General features: G+C 39.0%; 1 protein-coding gene across 16 annotated transcripts in view; it reads right to left on the minus strand.

Annotated features, from left to right (window-relative positions):
• Nucleotides 1–13,860, minus strand: part of rbfox1 (RNA binding fox-1 homolog 1) — a 644,474-nt gene that overhangs the window by 528,479 nt on the left and 102,135 nt on the right. For 14 of the 16 annotated variants that reach the window (XM_069181079.1, XM_069181083.1, XM_069181077.1 and 11 more), the window contains exon 2: nt 7,958–7,990. The exons of the other annotated variants lie outside the window; for them this stretch is intronic. In XM_069181079.1, coding sequence (XP_069037180.1) covers nt 7,958–7,990 — 33 coding nt within the window. The remainder of the gene's footprint in view (nt 1–7,957; nt 7,991–13,860) is intronic. 16 annotated transcript variants of the gene reach the window in all.

Raw genomic sequence — 13,860 nt, forward strand, 5'->3', positions numbered from 1 at the left:
TAAAGAAGAACTGAACTGGAATACCATGTGCCTATAAATTAAATGTGGTCAGTTCTGTCCACCCAATTGAGATTAAATTAACAGAGTGCACAGATGAGATTGAGTGTTGGTTTACCCAGCACCTCTGTAAGGGGCTTTTCATAACCCCCACAGAGAGAAAGGTTTTTGGTTAACACTGATCGCAGGAAGGTTTGAAGGGCCAAAACAAAATAACACCAAAACAATAAATAGTACAGGCTAAAGAGACACCCTCCTGTTCAATTGCCAAGACTCTCGCCTCTTCAGAAGGTTGAGAGGCACTTTGTAAGGCTCAGGTGTCATTAGGAAGCTATGGACACACCACCACTTTGGGGAGATTTAGAGGTACGATTAAACGCTCCACTTCTTAGTGCCTTGATACTTCTTTAGGAATCAAATCTGGGAGCTCTGAGGCACAGACAGACACGGGCTCAGTTTCACCCAGGCGCGGCAACGATGTTAATTTGCTTCATTTATTTTTGAGGGGGGAGCTGTTGAATTCCAACACAGCTGCACTAAATAAATGCAATCTATTTAGTTTTGGAATTATCTGGGGTAAATTTTAATTAAGATTACTCAGCTGGTTACAGAAGTGTCAATATTTGTGAGGATGTGACAAACACTAACAGGCACAGAGAACAGTACAAAGGAGAATTAATAAAAGAGGTCTTGGGGTGGGGAGGGGGTGACTTTGATAGAGTGATTTTGCAAGGTCAAGGTTTCAATTTCCTCCCAGAATTCCATCAATAAAGCAGGTTTCAAATTCAGCTGTTTTTTTCCTACTGTATAAAAATAACGAGAAACCTCTTTTTATAGCTTTTTGAAATGGAGACTTGGCACCAAATGAAAGCAAAAAGCTCTACTGCAGCCATGCAGACAACTCCACGGTTCAGAGTTGACGGACTTTGGCTGGCTGAAATCTGGATCTCTTTTCCTCATTAACGTGAGCAAAGCGCAAATCCCCAGCCAACAAAGTTTTAAACCTGCATAAAATACAGTGAGGAAATGGCATGTTATGTATCTGGCCATGTAAATGCTGCTATTTTTTAAAAGGCTCGGCACTGTACGGGAAAACGGTCAACTGTTGTAACAAACACGACGCTCCCACTGTCCAGACAGTGGGTGATTTTGTTCTGGTCATGCCTGTGACTAGCCAATCAGGCTGTGACATGTCCTGCATGCTGCTGCCAAAACTGTCACACACACGACTGCTGACCTCCCATTATCCCAAGCGCCGGACTTCAAATGAGCTGTAATATTGCAGATGATGAGAGTCACCGTTTTACAATGGGAGACACTTGCCAAACCTATTTTAAAACAGATAATGACTGTTCAGTGTTATTTAACAGACAGATGACTGCATTTATGCACTGTAATAAAAAATATGCAAAACCAGATAAAACCCGTTGGCAAAATGAGCTCGCATTCCAATAAAAGTTAATCAAAATACATTGCAGCACTGAAAATCCAGAGCCATCCACTACACTGCTCATTTATACATTGTTTTTTTTTACAACATATGGAATAAATAAGGGTACAGTAAATTACTTCAGCATTCCAAACAAAAACCAGTTAACCATGCTCTGAATCCGCAATATTAGCCATAAATTCAGGTTAGAATGACTCCTTATGGCTCTGGGTATTCATCTTTTCTATTTTGAAATTGGAACGATTAAAAAGTCTATACTGTATGTTCCTTTTTGATATGTGGAAAGATCACGTTCCTTTTTAAAAGGACAAAAGGATGTAAGTGCACATAGAGCAGGGGAGGCTGGGGTTACCGAGAGAAGGACCCAGTTGCAGAGCTTACCCATGGGCTCCAGGAGGCTTGGGCCCCGAAGCCCCAGGGATCCCAGTGCCAGCTGGCACACAGCTGATGCTACTGCTGGCTCACACCACAGTGTGGGCACACATTGCCATTACTACCCCCCCCCCCCGCCAACACACACACACACACACAAACAACAGAGCAAGCAGCAACTGCTGTCTAAGCGGCAAACATTTCTATCTTTTCAGGAGCCATTAATTACTGGCTTTTAAGAGGCCACCGAAACTTAACTCTAAATGCAGTGGCCTTTGCAAAGAGATAAGCCACCTCATTACCCCTTCAGCCAGTCAGCATTAGAGCGATCAGCTGGCTGATATCCCAGAGACGGTTGCCTCTCTCCACACTGCCTCGCGATGGATGCCATGATACAGCTTTATTTTAGCTTCAGCTGTTCGCTCTCCCTTATCGACACAGAGCTTTGTCTCAACCACCCCTTCCCCCCCCCAGATACACACACACTGCCATCTCCCCAGTCACTTCGTTATCTCTGATAAAGCCAGAGGCACCCCAGAGCTGAGCATCTTCTAACGCTTTCTCCCATCATTACCCACAGTGCTCACTCTGTCTTTTTCAGTATTCTGCTGCAGCCACAGGGCAAGAAGGATTAGGGGTTGTTCAAAACCCTACTGTAACTACAATCAATGATCTTAACATGGGATGCAGAGATCTCTGAAAGGAAGGGGCTTGTTTGCTTATAGGGCATAACTTTAATTCTTTTACCAGTTGATCTAGTTCTGACATGCTCCTTTCAAGCCACGCAAAATCCAGTGCTGGCATCTTGGTTGGAAAATCAGCACACGGGAAATAATACTTATAGGTTAATGGCGGTTTTGTTTTGGACATACTGTATTAGGCGCAGGATCCCCGTTTTGTACGCACTCACAAAGGGCATCAGGTTGAAAGATTGGGTGCATCTCGTATTGTTACATTGAGTGCAGATTTCTGTATTGCACTCTAACAGTGCAAGAAAGTATTTCACAAACGCTTTTTGTACAAATGTTGAATACTTCTCATAATAATGGGTCTAGTTGGGCATTTTGTAATTGAAGGAAAAACAAACGTTTGGAATAATACACAGCTTCTGGTGGCTATGCTAACAATAGAAATGCCAACAAAAAGCTTTACGGCCAGATGTTAGAACTTCAGAAACGATCTGGAACACAAGAGTTCTGTCGGACAAGTATTCAAAGTGCATGAAATGTAATAAAGATATCAGCGTGTTAGTTCCCTATTTTTCAACATATCTCAGTTAAACTGTGAAGAGATTTGAAGATTCATTACCATTTATAAATTGCTCAAGAAAAATAAGTGCAATCCTAACAATGAGATTTGCTTCTTTCCCTCTTTGGCCTTTTTCTTTTGTAACAGTTCAACAGACCAAACAAGCCTCCGTGTTCGCAGTGACCTCGTTGTGTGACAATGTCTCTGTTCAAGAGACAAATGAAAAAGGGCATTGCAGTCTGCACCCATAATTCACACTGTGGGTGTTTGTCCTCTCTCATCATTGGCTGGTTTTAGGTTACCGTGAGTTATGGAGAGCACTGCACACACTGAGGAGCTATGATCTCCTTCATGACCACATGGGGTTAAGTGTAATAGTATAACACACGCCTGCAAATGCTGGGTAAGGAAACATACTTGAGATTCCATCTCCATATTTATGTTTTTACATCATGCAGGTAATTGCCCTTACTTAAATTGAGAGGTTGAGCATGAGCAGCAACCAGTACTTAGATTCATATATTTACCCCCTTCAGATCCCTCAGCTCAAACTCCATCCTTGATGCAGTTTACTTCCTAAACACCTATTGTCGTTTATTTTAAACGACAGCCTCTGATATACATCAGGAGGGAGAGCTGTACATTTCTGTGCATAATGCAAGGAAGAAAACATTTATCTTGTATGAGCCCCTCGGGACAAGATGACCCATAGGGAAGCAGTGTTGAAAATGAAATCGTAACATGTATGGAAGGGAGCTGCTTCTGTTGGAGTCATAACTTAGCAGCAGCTTCCTAGCGTTTATGGATCAAGTCTGAAAGAGACAATCTGGCTCCAAATTTCAGTACAGGGAGGAGAGAAATCTTTTGGAACGCACATAGGGATTCTTATTGATTAGACAGAGGCACTTGGTCCATGATGTCACACAGGAGGGCAGAGATAATGCTGAGAGAGAACTTTAATTATAGTGGAAGGGGCCATACATTAAAAAATGCCAAGCCTGCCTCGCAATAAAACACCGAAATGGGAAAAGAAAGCATCGTACAGTCACATTACAGCTGCAATGATGTGGTTCTAGAGAAGCAATATTCCAAAACCAATTGCGCTACAATGGGATTAGGAATGCTGCTCACCTGCTGTAATGGAGCATTGTAAAATTAAAGGAAGCACACTCTGAGGAGCCATGCCGTTATTTAAGGTACAGCACAACATCTTAGCACAAGGGATCAGGTGATTTACACACAACAGAATCACAGACACTGAAATTCAGATACAGGGTGAGAAACATTACACCACTTTATCACTTAATGTCAAATAAGTGAGACATGGGGCTATTCTGAGACAGGTACTGTATATCACATTTCTTTTCATGTCTTATTTCTGCTAGAGTTCCAGTACAACAGCAAAGATTATGCACAGGTATTGTATGACTGGTAGAACAAATGCAGAATCAATGAACAGAATAAAAGTCTGCTCAGGCACAAGGCTGCTGAATATTTCCATTACCACAGTGAAACAAAATAAACACCTCACTCACGGTGGTATTTTACAGCCTGGAGATCGTCAAAATAAAAGGTTGCACAAAAAGCTGTGGCGTGCGATAGAAATAGCATGGTTTTAGTTGGCAAAAGTTAAGAATGAGGTCTCGCAGCCAGTAAAAGTGATGAGAAATATGGCTCATCAAATGGCTAAGACAATGAACTGACTTCTAAAACAACTACTCGACACACAATACTGGAAAATGATGCCTGCCACAAATTAAGACTTACCTCCGCTAATCAGGGTACAGACAGGATAATTTTATCACTAAAGTCATTAGCACAGTGTTACCTCATGTCACGCCAAGCGGAGTATCCAAGAGGTGTAGACTGCAAAAACATACTGTTCCTGCGATACTTAAGCTCTAGCAGTTTCCACAAAGGGGGAAAAAAAAACATTTAGAACAAAGAAACCAGCATAAGCAGGTAATTTTGGAAATAACATTTACACATGTACCTTTTTTTTTTTTTTACTGTGTACATCCTGCAAGATGTTCAACCGCAAAACTGTAGACTGACTGCTTTCACGCACCTCAGGGAGGTCTCTTCTCAAGTGTGAAGCTTCCAAAAAGAAAAGGCAGTGCTATTTTGTTTTACCTGGCCCAGGGTCAGTAATTGCAGGATTACAGTCGATGTAATATATACAGGAACCCACCTTTCCATCCTGGGGAACGTTTTTCAATCACGCTAGATCAGGGAGAGCATGTAGTAAACAAGCTGTTCCCACTTGCCATGAGGAAAACATGCAAAGAGGCATTGCTGCACTGGGAAGGTGAAACACAATGGGAGAGGACAAGTCTAGCATAGGCCCTTTAATAATAATACAAAACCCAGTCACTTATACTGCTGTGTCAAATGACATCAAAACTTTTCTTTAAGGTTTTTATGAGGGTTACGGAAATCTCAAATGTTTAAAAAAATGTGTTTAAATACAAATGATCCTGCCCAGGTTTTGTATCCTACACTCTAAAACTCGTGTCTCGGCATTTTCGCAATGGCTGAAGCAAGACTGGGGGAATAAAAAAGCATGTGTGCAGATGGGGAGAGGTGCAACATGCAGCATTCTTTACAAATGAGCTGCAGAAACGGCTCACGAGTGACATTTTACGCAGAGCGGAAGGGAAGTTCAACCAGTGCCACACCTGCCTGTAGGAACGAGAATCGGAAAAAACACTTTGGCAATTTCATGGGAGCATCTGCTTTCTCTGGGGTCTGGTAGCAATCTCATTGAAGGCAATTTCCCCCACAGCAACCACCGACAAGAAAAGGAGCATGGAGCTCTCATATACAATATAGGAGATGAATTACCCAATTAACTTGTTCACATGATAAATGGAGGAGAAAGCGCCGAGTTCAATGTCTTCCAATTTGCATAAATTGAAAGTGTTTGCTGAACTGATACAGCTCAGTAATAACAATTACCTGGAAAAAAAAAGTTTAGCTACAAATCATTAAGGGCAATATCCTCCACCTGGCATCAAGTGGAAATACAACAGGGGGCCGATAACGTCTCGGGTTGAAGCCGCAGAAATCTTTTTAGAATACTGAGCCACTTAATAAGGAAGGGAGAGGAAACTAAAACGTGCCACTGTAGGAGTTCTTTTCATTTAAAGAAGAATTGTACCCATAGGATTTGAGCATTTCTGTGGCATGCTTTTACTAGGGTGCAGCACGTTTAGCTCCTGCAAATGCATATGCTAATCAAAACAGATTAAGTATGCTTATCACAGCCTTATCTTTAATGGAGGGGGCCATCCTTTTAGGAACCTGTGAGTCAGCTTCAGAATAGACCGTTTTAACTGAGTAATATTTGTTTCTCCCATCCTCTTCCGGCTCCGCAACAAACATTTAATGATGAGCTACTGAATGCTAAATAAGAAACAAGTTAAAGATGCTACCGTATAGAAAATAAGCAAAGATGGGTCTTTGTTTACCTTCTCAATTTTTAAAATATGCTTGAGATTAATGTTGTACTGACTACAGAAAAAATGTGCATTTTTCAGAACATTTTGCATTGGTGTTGTTTCGCAGATTAAAAGCCCCTTTGAACCCCGCAGAAGATGGGTGTTTTGTATGTTGCAGTAAAAGTACAAGGCTACACCAAGGAAGTGAGTTTAATGGTCAGAAGTTGCCACTTTGAACTTCCAAGCCCCAGAGAGATGAGCTGTATTATGTATGACAATGACATTCCACTGCAGTTGCTTTCAGATGTCTACCTACTGTATACACACACACTATGTAGCGCAGCTTCTGTTATTTCATGCATTTCATCCCAGGGGGAGCCAGTAATTCCATGGGAATAGCTTTGGACATGCCAGACAAACAGCAGGCAACAAGATGGGGCACAGGCAAAGCCACTGCCCTTAAGTGTATTTAGGGAATTGTACTTGCACCTGCATTCGTCTACTTCCTCTTTCTTCCTGAGCGCACTCTTCCAATAACTCTGCTGCACGTGTCCATCACCATATGCTTTCATTACTAAATCAGAAAGCTCCTGTGCATTTAAAAACTGTTCTTATACATTTAAGTCAAAAGCATCATGAAATCTAGATCTTCTGGAATGAGGATGCAACATGAGTTGAAAACATTAAGCTTTGGCGATTTATCTTACCTTGTTTGTATAATATTGTATAATTTTGCGGAAACATCTCTTAGATCAGGACGTAAAAAATAAGTCAAGCAATCCCTGAAATTCAGCAACAGACATTCAGAACAACTGTTCTAACTTCATTTAGTAATCACTGTCAGCAATTGTAACATTTTATACAATGACTGTCTAGCCAATAGCCTTCTTTTTCAACACCTAGTGAGAAGCGAGGAGAAACTAAAGATGTCAACAAAAAGGAAAGAGAGCAAAAATAAAAGATAAAATTTTGAGCTGATCAGTATTTTCTACTATGTCACACAAAGAGCTCAATTACAACATGAAACAAATGGAAAAAGCAAAGATCTTGGAATGTGAGAAGAACAGATTCCACTATCAAACACCTACAGGGCAAACACGCGAAAGAGTCCCAACTACTTCCAGTATATCATCATTTCGGACCACATCACAACACCTGTTATTCCTGATGGATGTCTGTGCTGTGAAGTATTGCCTTGAACTGACAGAATGCTAGTTAAATGTCTCAGCTCCATCGCAGGTTAACAATGTCAGCGTATAAATCATCATAATAACGTGATATGTCATTAAGTGAAATGCTCTAATATCAAAATGAAAAATGGCTTTGCGAAAGAACTCCAACATAAAAGACAAAATGGCTCCAACTTTGAACCAATCCACTCAACAAACACATCGGCATTAGTTTATACAAGGACTTACAGCCAGAGAAAGAGTCATATTTGCTTTCTTACCTGACTCTTGCTTAAGGGTAAGCTCATCAAAACCTACAAAAGGGGGGAAGAAAATACAGTTTCAAGAAAGCAATCCCAAATAATCAAATAATATCTACTAAATTCCTGTAAATTTAGTAGAAAACATTTCAGAAATCAGGATTAAGAGTAGTTATGGCATATGCTACATCACTGATCTCACTGAATGAGTTTTCTCACTTTAGCTTTCAGAGAGTGTACAGTGTAGATGATTTTAACACAGCAGGCAAACCTTACTGAAGCATTAGACCCTGTATCTGAAGACTCAAGCTTTTGGCCAATGTATTGTAACTGCAGATGAGAGCAACCAGAAAAGACAGAACTTTTTCTGCTATCTGCGATATACACCAGAAAAAAAAAAAAAAACTGGCCTGCTCGGATAAATTAATCTAAGGAGGCCAAAGCTGCCAGATACATTTTCTACAGTATATGGTCTATACTAAAATCAGCCTTTTGGTTATGCCACAGCAGTCAAGCAGGACAGCTGAGGTAAAATCACATGCCTTTTTCACTCGTCCCAATAAGCAGGCACAGACACCAGGAGGGGTGAAGGGTGAAATGCTGAAAATAACTAAAATTGTGATATTGCACAAAAATATTTTGGTGTTCTTAATTCATAATGATATACAGTAGGTCACTAATAAACATCTGAAAACGTATCCAAGCTCTTTAGTCTAATATGAATACGGTCTTACTATTATGTGAGCTTTTAGTATACATTAGCTTTTTTTATATTTCACATACATGCTATGAAAATGAGCAACATCACTTTTGAATTAGTTAGGTTTATGCACCAACCTGGTTGATTCTCATTGGCAAAAGCTATGATGACCTCATTCCAGTTGTCTGTGAATGGATGATCACTGGGGCCACGATGTATGGTAATAAAGGACTATGTGGCAATTTCTATCATGCCAGTGTGCATCTGTAAATGCCCTTGGCATCCACTTAGGAATAAGGTCAAGGTGTAGGCTGTAGTTAAGGAGCTGTTCTAATCCTGTTGTTTCAAAATGGAGACGCTGCAGCAGTGGGGAGAGATGCCAATTAGTTTCTAACTGTTTTCACAATTCTTTCAAATCACCTCATTGTAATGAGCCCCACTACAGTATATTGTTATCGCCCGCTTGTGCAATGATGTGTTTTAGCACATAAACTTGCAAAAGACAGTTGGGAATCATCCAACTCTTTCTGCTGTACAAGGAAAAGTCATTCAAAACTCAGAGGAATACAAATATCATTTTACAGTATGCAGGATTTCATACCGATAGATTTGGCATTACGTCATAGCAAATGAATGGATTGACAAATAAAGGTGAAAGTTACATGAAGTACAAGCTGGAAATCACAAGGCCCATGACACCTTGAAAAAGGTGTGATAACCTCTGAGTGCTCTGTGAAATCAGTCAATTCCCACTATGTACAGGAGATTAGAAGCACAGATGTTATGCTAAACTAATGATGTTATCAACACTATTATAGGCATCACAATATTGTTATTATATCATTTACTTATTTCAGTGCTTAAAAGGGCGCTGCTATCCTGAATGAAAATGAAGCTCAGCGGCTTTGTCACTGCTGTTTAGTCTCTTTCACAAACAAGAAGATTATGGTACAGTATGTGTGGTTTCAAACTTAATCCGGTCTCCAAACATCAATTTCCAAACGGCACATTGACTGGTAGGGATGGATGTGTTGTGCAAGCTTGATTCAGTGGCATACTGCAACTCAGTCTAAACCAGCATATACTGCATACTTAATAGTCATAAAGCAACAAACAGCTGCTTTCTCCATAGTCATTTGTTGCTTTTTAATGTACACTTCGCAGTATATGAAAGGTTAACATCTAATATTTTACGGGGATATCTAATAAATGTTTATATATCATTTTTATGATCATGTTCTTAAGATGTTTTTTTTCCCCCCTCACTAACAAAAATGTTAAGAATAATTAAAACAGCTGTTAATACCATGATCAGTCAAAACATAATAAAAACACTGCATGGAGCTTGTTTAAAATTTCTGGTTAAAGGCATTTCTGTAACCTTCTGTTCAGAACCAAAATAGGCAACGAAATTAAAACGTAATTACTTAGGTTAAAAAATTGTTTTCTCTTAGATTCACTGGTAAAGGTTTCACCTATTCTGGCTTGTTTCAACCTGCTCCACACAGCTGTTGTGCATTTGCGCACACAGCTAACAGGTCATACAAAATTTGGATCCTACAAAAACATTACACTTAATTCAGAGTATGCAAAAGAAATAGGCCAATCAAAAAGTTAAATGAAGAAAAAAATTAGGACAATTAATTTTATCCTATCCAATTTGCCTGCAGTTTGTTCCTGCTTCATTATTTTCTCGTAAAAAGCTTCTGTACAATTTAATTAAAGGTTTTGTCAAATACATGCAGCTGTATCATTTAGAAATGATTTTGTCTACAACATAAGAGTGATATCTCTGAGGAGGAGTTTGTTTTCATACTTTTGAAAGGGCATTTTAGGTTGAGTGAGAATTAATTTTGAACACTGTGATGAAACCATTCTTAAAAAATGTTTAAACAACTTTAGTTTAACACAGAAAAAACAAAGTTTCAAAGCAATCAAGTGAATTTTAACAGTACATAATCTCAGTCCTACCATCAAACATAGTAGGCTACAGTACTGTATGTCAAGGCTTGTAGTCTTAAGAGTCTTTTGAAAATAAAAGTACCAAAGGTACATAAGGAAAAAAACTTTGGATGTACATAAATACACTGTAAACAAAGAAAAAAAGACAATGAGAGAGAGACTCTGCCATAGTGACCTGTGATCGGAGCAGGCCGTCATTAAGGTTTAAAAAGTGTGTTTTAACATGGATTATCAGAGTAAACATGCTCATCTACCCCTCTCCAGCCAGGCACCTGCAATGCCATCATGGTGTAAGGACTCAAGAGCCATCAGCTTTCTCAGTGGATGCTTAACCTAGAGAATGCTTGTTGACAAGAACACTTGTCCTTGGAGACCTCTTTAGCTCTTCCCCTCTCCTGTGCAGACTGGGTTGGTTGTCATGGAAACTTAGTTACAGGAAAGGTAAAACGCAAACCTCACCCCACGGATTTGTAGAAATTGTTCTGTCCACCCTTAAAGTATTTAAAAATAATGACTTGTCATTGTCCATGTTACCATTTACATGCCCCACAATGTCCCTAAAAAGAAGCCAAAGAAAGAACATCTTAATTTGGTCAACATACAGTACTGTATGTCTTAAGCTTTTTCAATGGAATTGTCCTCAAAACATTTTAATTATAAATACAGGATAATGACTTATACTGTACAACAATTAAGAAATTCCAATATCTGAACATAACAGAACATTTTTCCCCAGTTTCAGAACCAGAGACAGCAACACTTAACAGCCAGACAACTAACAAGGAGCCACTTACTCCCATTTTATGGTTATTCTTACCTATTCACTTGCAGCCTGTGTAAATCCCAGTTTATATATATAAGCTCTAAAGTCTTGTTGTACTGCCATTAAAAATCAAACGCTTAAACAAATGTAATTTTAAAGAATTCACCTGTTTCATAAAACTCACTGAGGCAATATTTTTTCTGTAAGCATGGAGAAATTAGCAGATATTTTACTCCTTGTTTTAACTAAGTCTTTTTACAATTATACATTTGTGACTATTAGTGATAAAGAGAAATTAACCTTTTCATTCTAGAACACAAAAGGCTTCCTAGAGATTTGATTTTAAGATACTAAATGTGGTTAGAAAACTGTTCCAGTGTGTAAGTCACAGCTGTGGTGCAGTAACTTAATACAAAGTATTTTTTATAAAATTAATGAAGGCACCTCAAACTTTCAGCATACATGACAGTCTAAGAACATGCTGTTGTCTCCTTGCCAGACATTAATATACATGAAGAACTCCATATTCATTAGACATTAGCTTAGTTTTAACTCCCAAGACAGAATAGAACAAAAGCTACATTTTCTGAGGCCATTTTAATGGCATGTCCAATAGGAAACAATCTACAGCAGCAGTTGTCAAAGTGTTTTCTTCTTCATTATAATTCCTTTTGGAAAAATCTATTCAACCTCAGGCTCATCACTATATACAGTAGGTCCTCAGTCTCCAGGGAAACACAGAATGTTGAGTCATTTAGTCTTTCTAAAAGTCACAGAGTACCGTTTTTATAATGATACAATATAGCATACAAAGTAATAGTTCACAGTCCATGATAAATCATTGACAGAGGGTGCAGGTATTGTTCTGCCTAAAGAATGTATTGTGGATGATAATGTCATTAACTTATACACAATGGCATCATGTAAAGTTTATGTAGTGCCAAAGTACTTTACTCAGACTCAGCTAGATGTGTATTTAGGTTCATACATTTAGAAATGAGAGTGCTCGAACGCAGTATAATATGAAGTTTAACCATTTATAGTTTAAACATGTATCTTTGTGCATGAGCATGTGTGGATGTAGATACTGGTTATTTTGAAATACCAGTTCAGTATCAGAATGTACTGTACTTCATTGTCCACATACAGTGGAATTTTTTAGGTTTCTGTGTCGTAGAAGCTAAAACATTCATAATGTCCTACTTCCAAAATGTTGTCACCATTAGCTGGGACTAATTTTAAAAGGCCTGACGGTCCTCCATACTAAAGTTTATCTTATGGACTCTACTAAACCCGGAAAAACAATTAGCAGAAGCTTTCCTTCATCTGCAATAGTTCTTTGCAGTCCATATGCAGTTTCTAATCTGTTGGATTTCCCGCCACCTCCAAAATAAATTTGTTATTCAAATATCATGGGTAATAGATTTTTGAGGTAATGCTAAAAAATTTTAACATGCTAATAACTTTTCACTTAAGCCAAAGACCTCACAACTGTAACCTCAGAGGCACCCATTTCATGCACACCCAGCCCTGCTTCGCACCCTGTGCTTGTGGGAGTGCCCAGCTTCTCTGCTTTTCTTCTTGAAATGAAAGAATTTAAAATAAGATTAAAAATTCAATTCATGAAGATCTGTCATGCCTTTTAACTTAGTCATGTTGAGGGCACTTGATATTTTAGTTTTTATGAGCCAGACAGATTGCATTTGAACTTTTCAGACCATCTTATGGTTTTTCTAAACCACTTCAAACAGCTCTGTTGATACAGTATTGTTGTTTTATTACCCTTTTGGCATCTCAGGTGAACTGTCCCTGTGTGCACGTGCCATTTGATCGATTAGCATCCTGCCCAGAGTGCTTTCCTACTGTACCTTGTGCCCTAAGCTACCAGGATAAACTTCAGGTTCAAGCAAAACTCCACAGGAATAAGGAGCTTTTTGATCACGGCTATAATAGAAAATATTTAAAAAATGACTGCTTGTCAGCTGGGTTTACTGTTCTTCTATTTTCCCCACACAGCAAGAGAAGAAAATCATGAATATGAGCTTTATTTCTTGTCAGAGATACATTGCATTCAAATAAGAAGAATAATAGCAATACAAAGAAATTCAATTTTCGCCGAAATCCGTTTGATTAATTACAAGTAAATCCTGCCCAAAAGCTAGTGATGGAAAGCAGTCATTCAGATGCATCGTGCGTTGTGCATTACCTGCTTTTCGGTTCTCCTTTTGTGGGTTTATGGAGCAAAGCAACAAGCCACACTGTGCTGGCCAGCTCACTGAGGTCCCTCAAATAGCCTCTTGGTGATCTTACAAGAATAAAATGGACCAGCAGGGTGTGCTTTTACTGATATGACAGATCATCTTTCTGAGATCCAGGTTGTCACTTACAATCTGTCTACTTTTTTCAGATGGGAACTGAGTGACACATTGGGTTTGTCATCATTACAAAAAGGTTTATTTCTGCTTCAGGACAATATACATTACTTACATACAGTATCTT

Source organism: Lepisosteus oculatus, chromosome 19 (assembly GCF_040954835.1).
Source record: "Lepisosteus oculatus isolate fLepOcu1 chromosome 19, fLepOcu1.hap2, whole genome shotgun sequence".
In the NCBI taxonomy this organism is placed as follows: domain Eukaryota; kingdom Metazoa; phylum Chordata; class Actinopteri; order Semionotiformes; family Lepisosteidae; genus Lepisosteus; species Lepisosteus oculatus.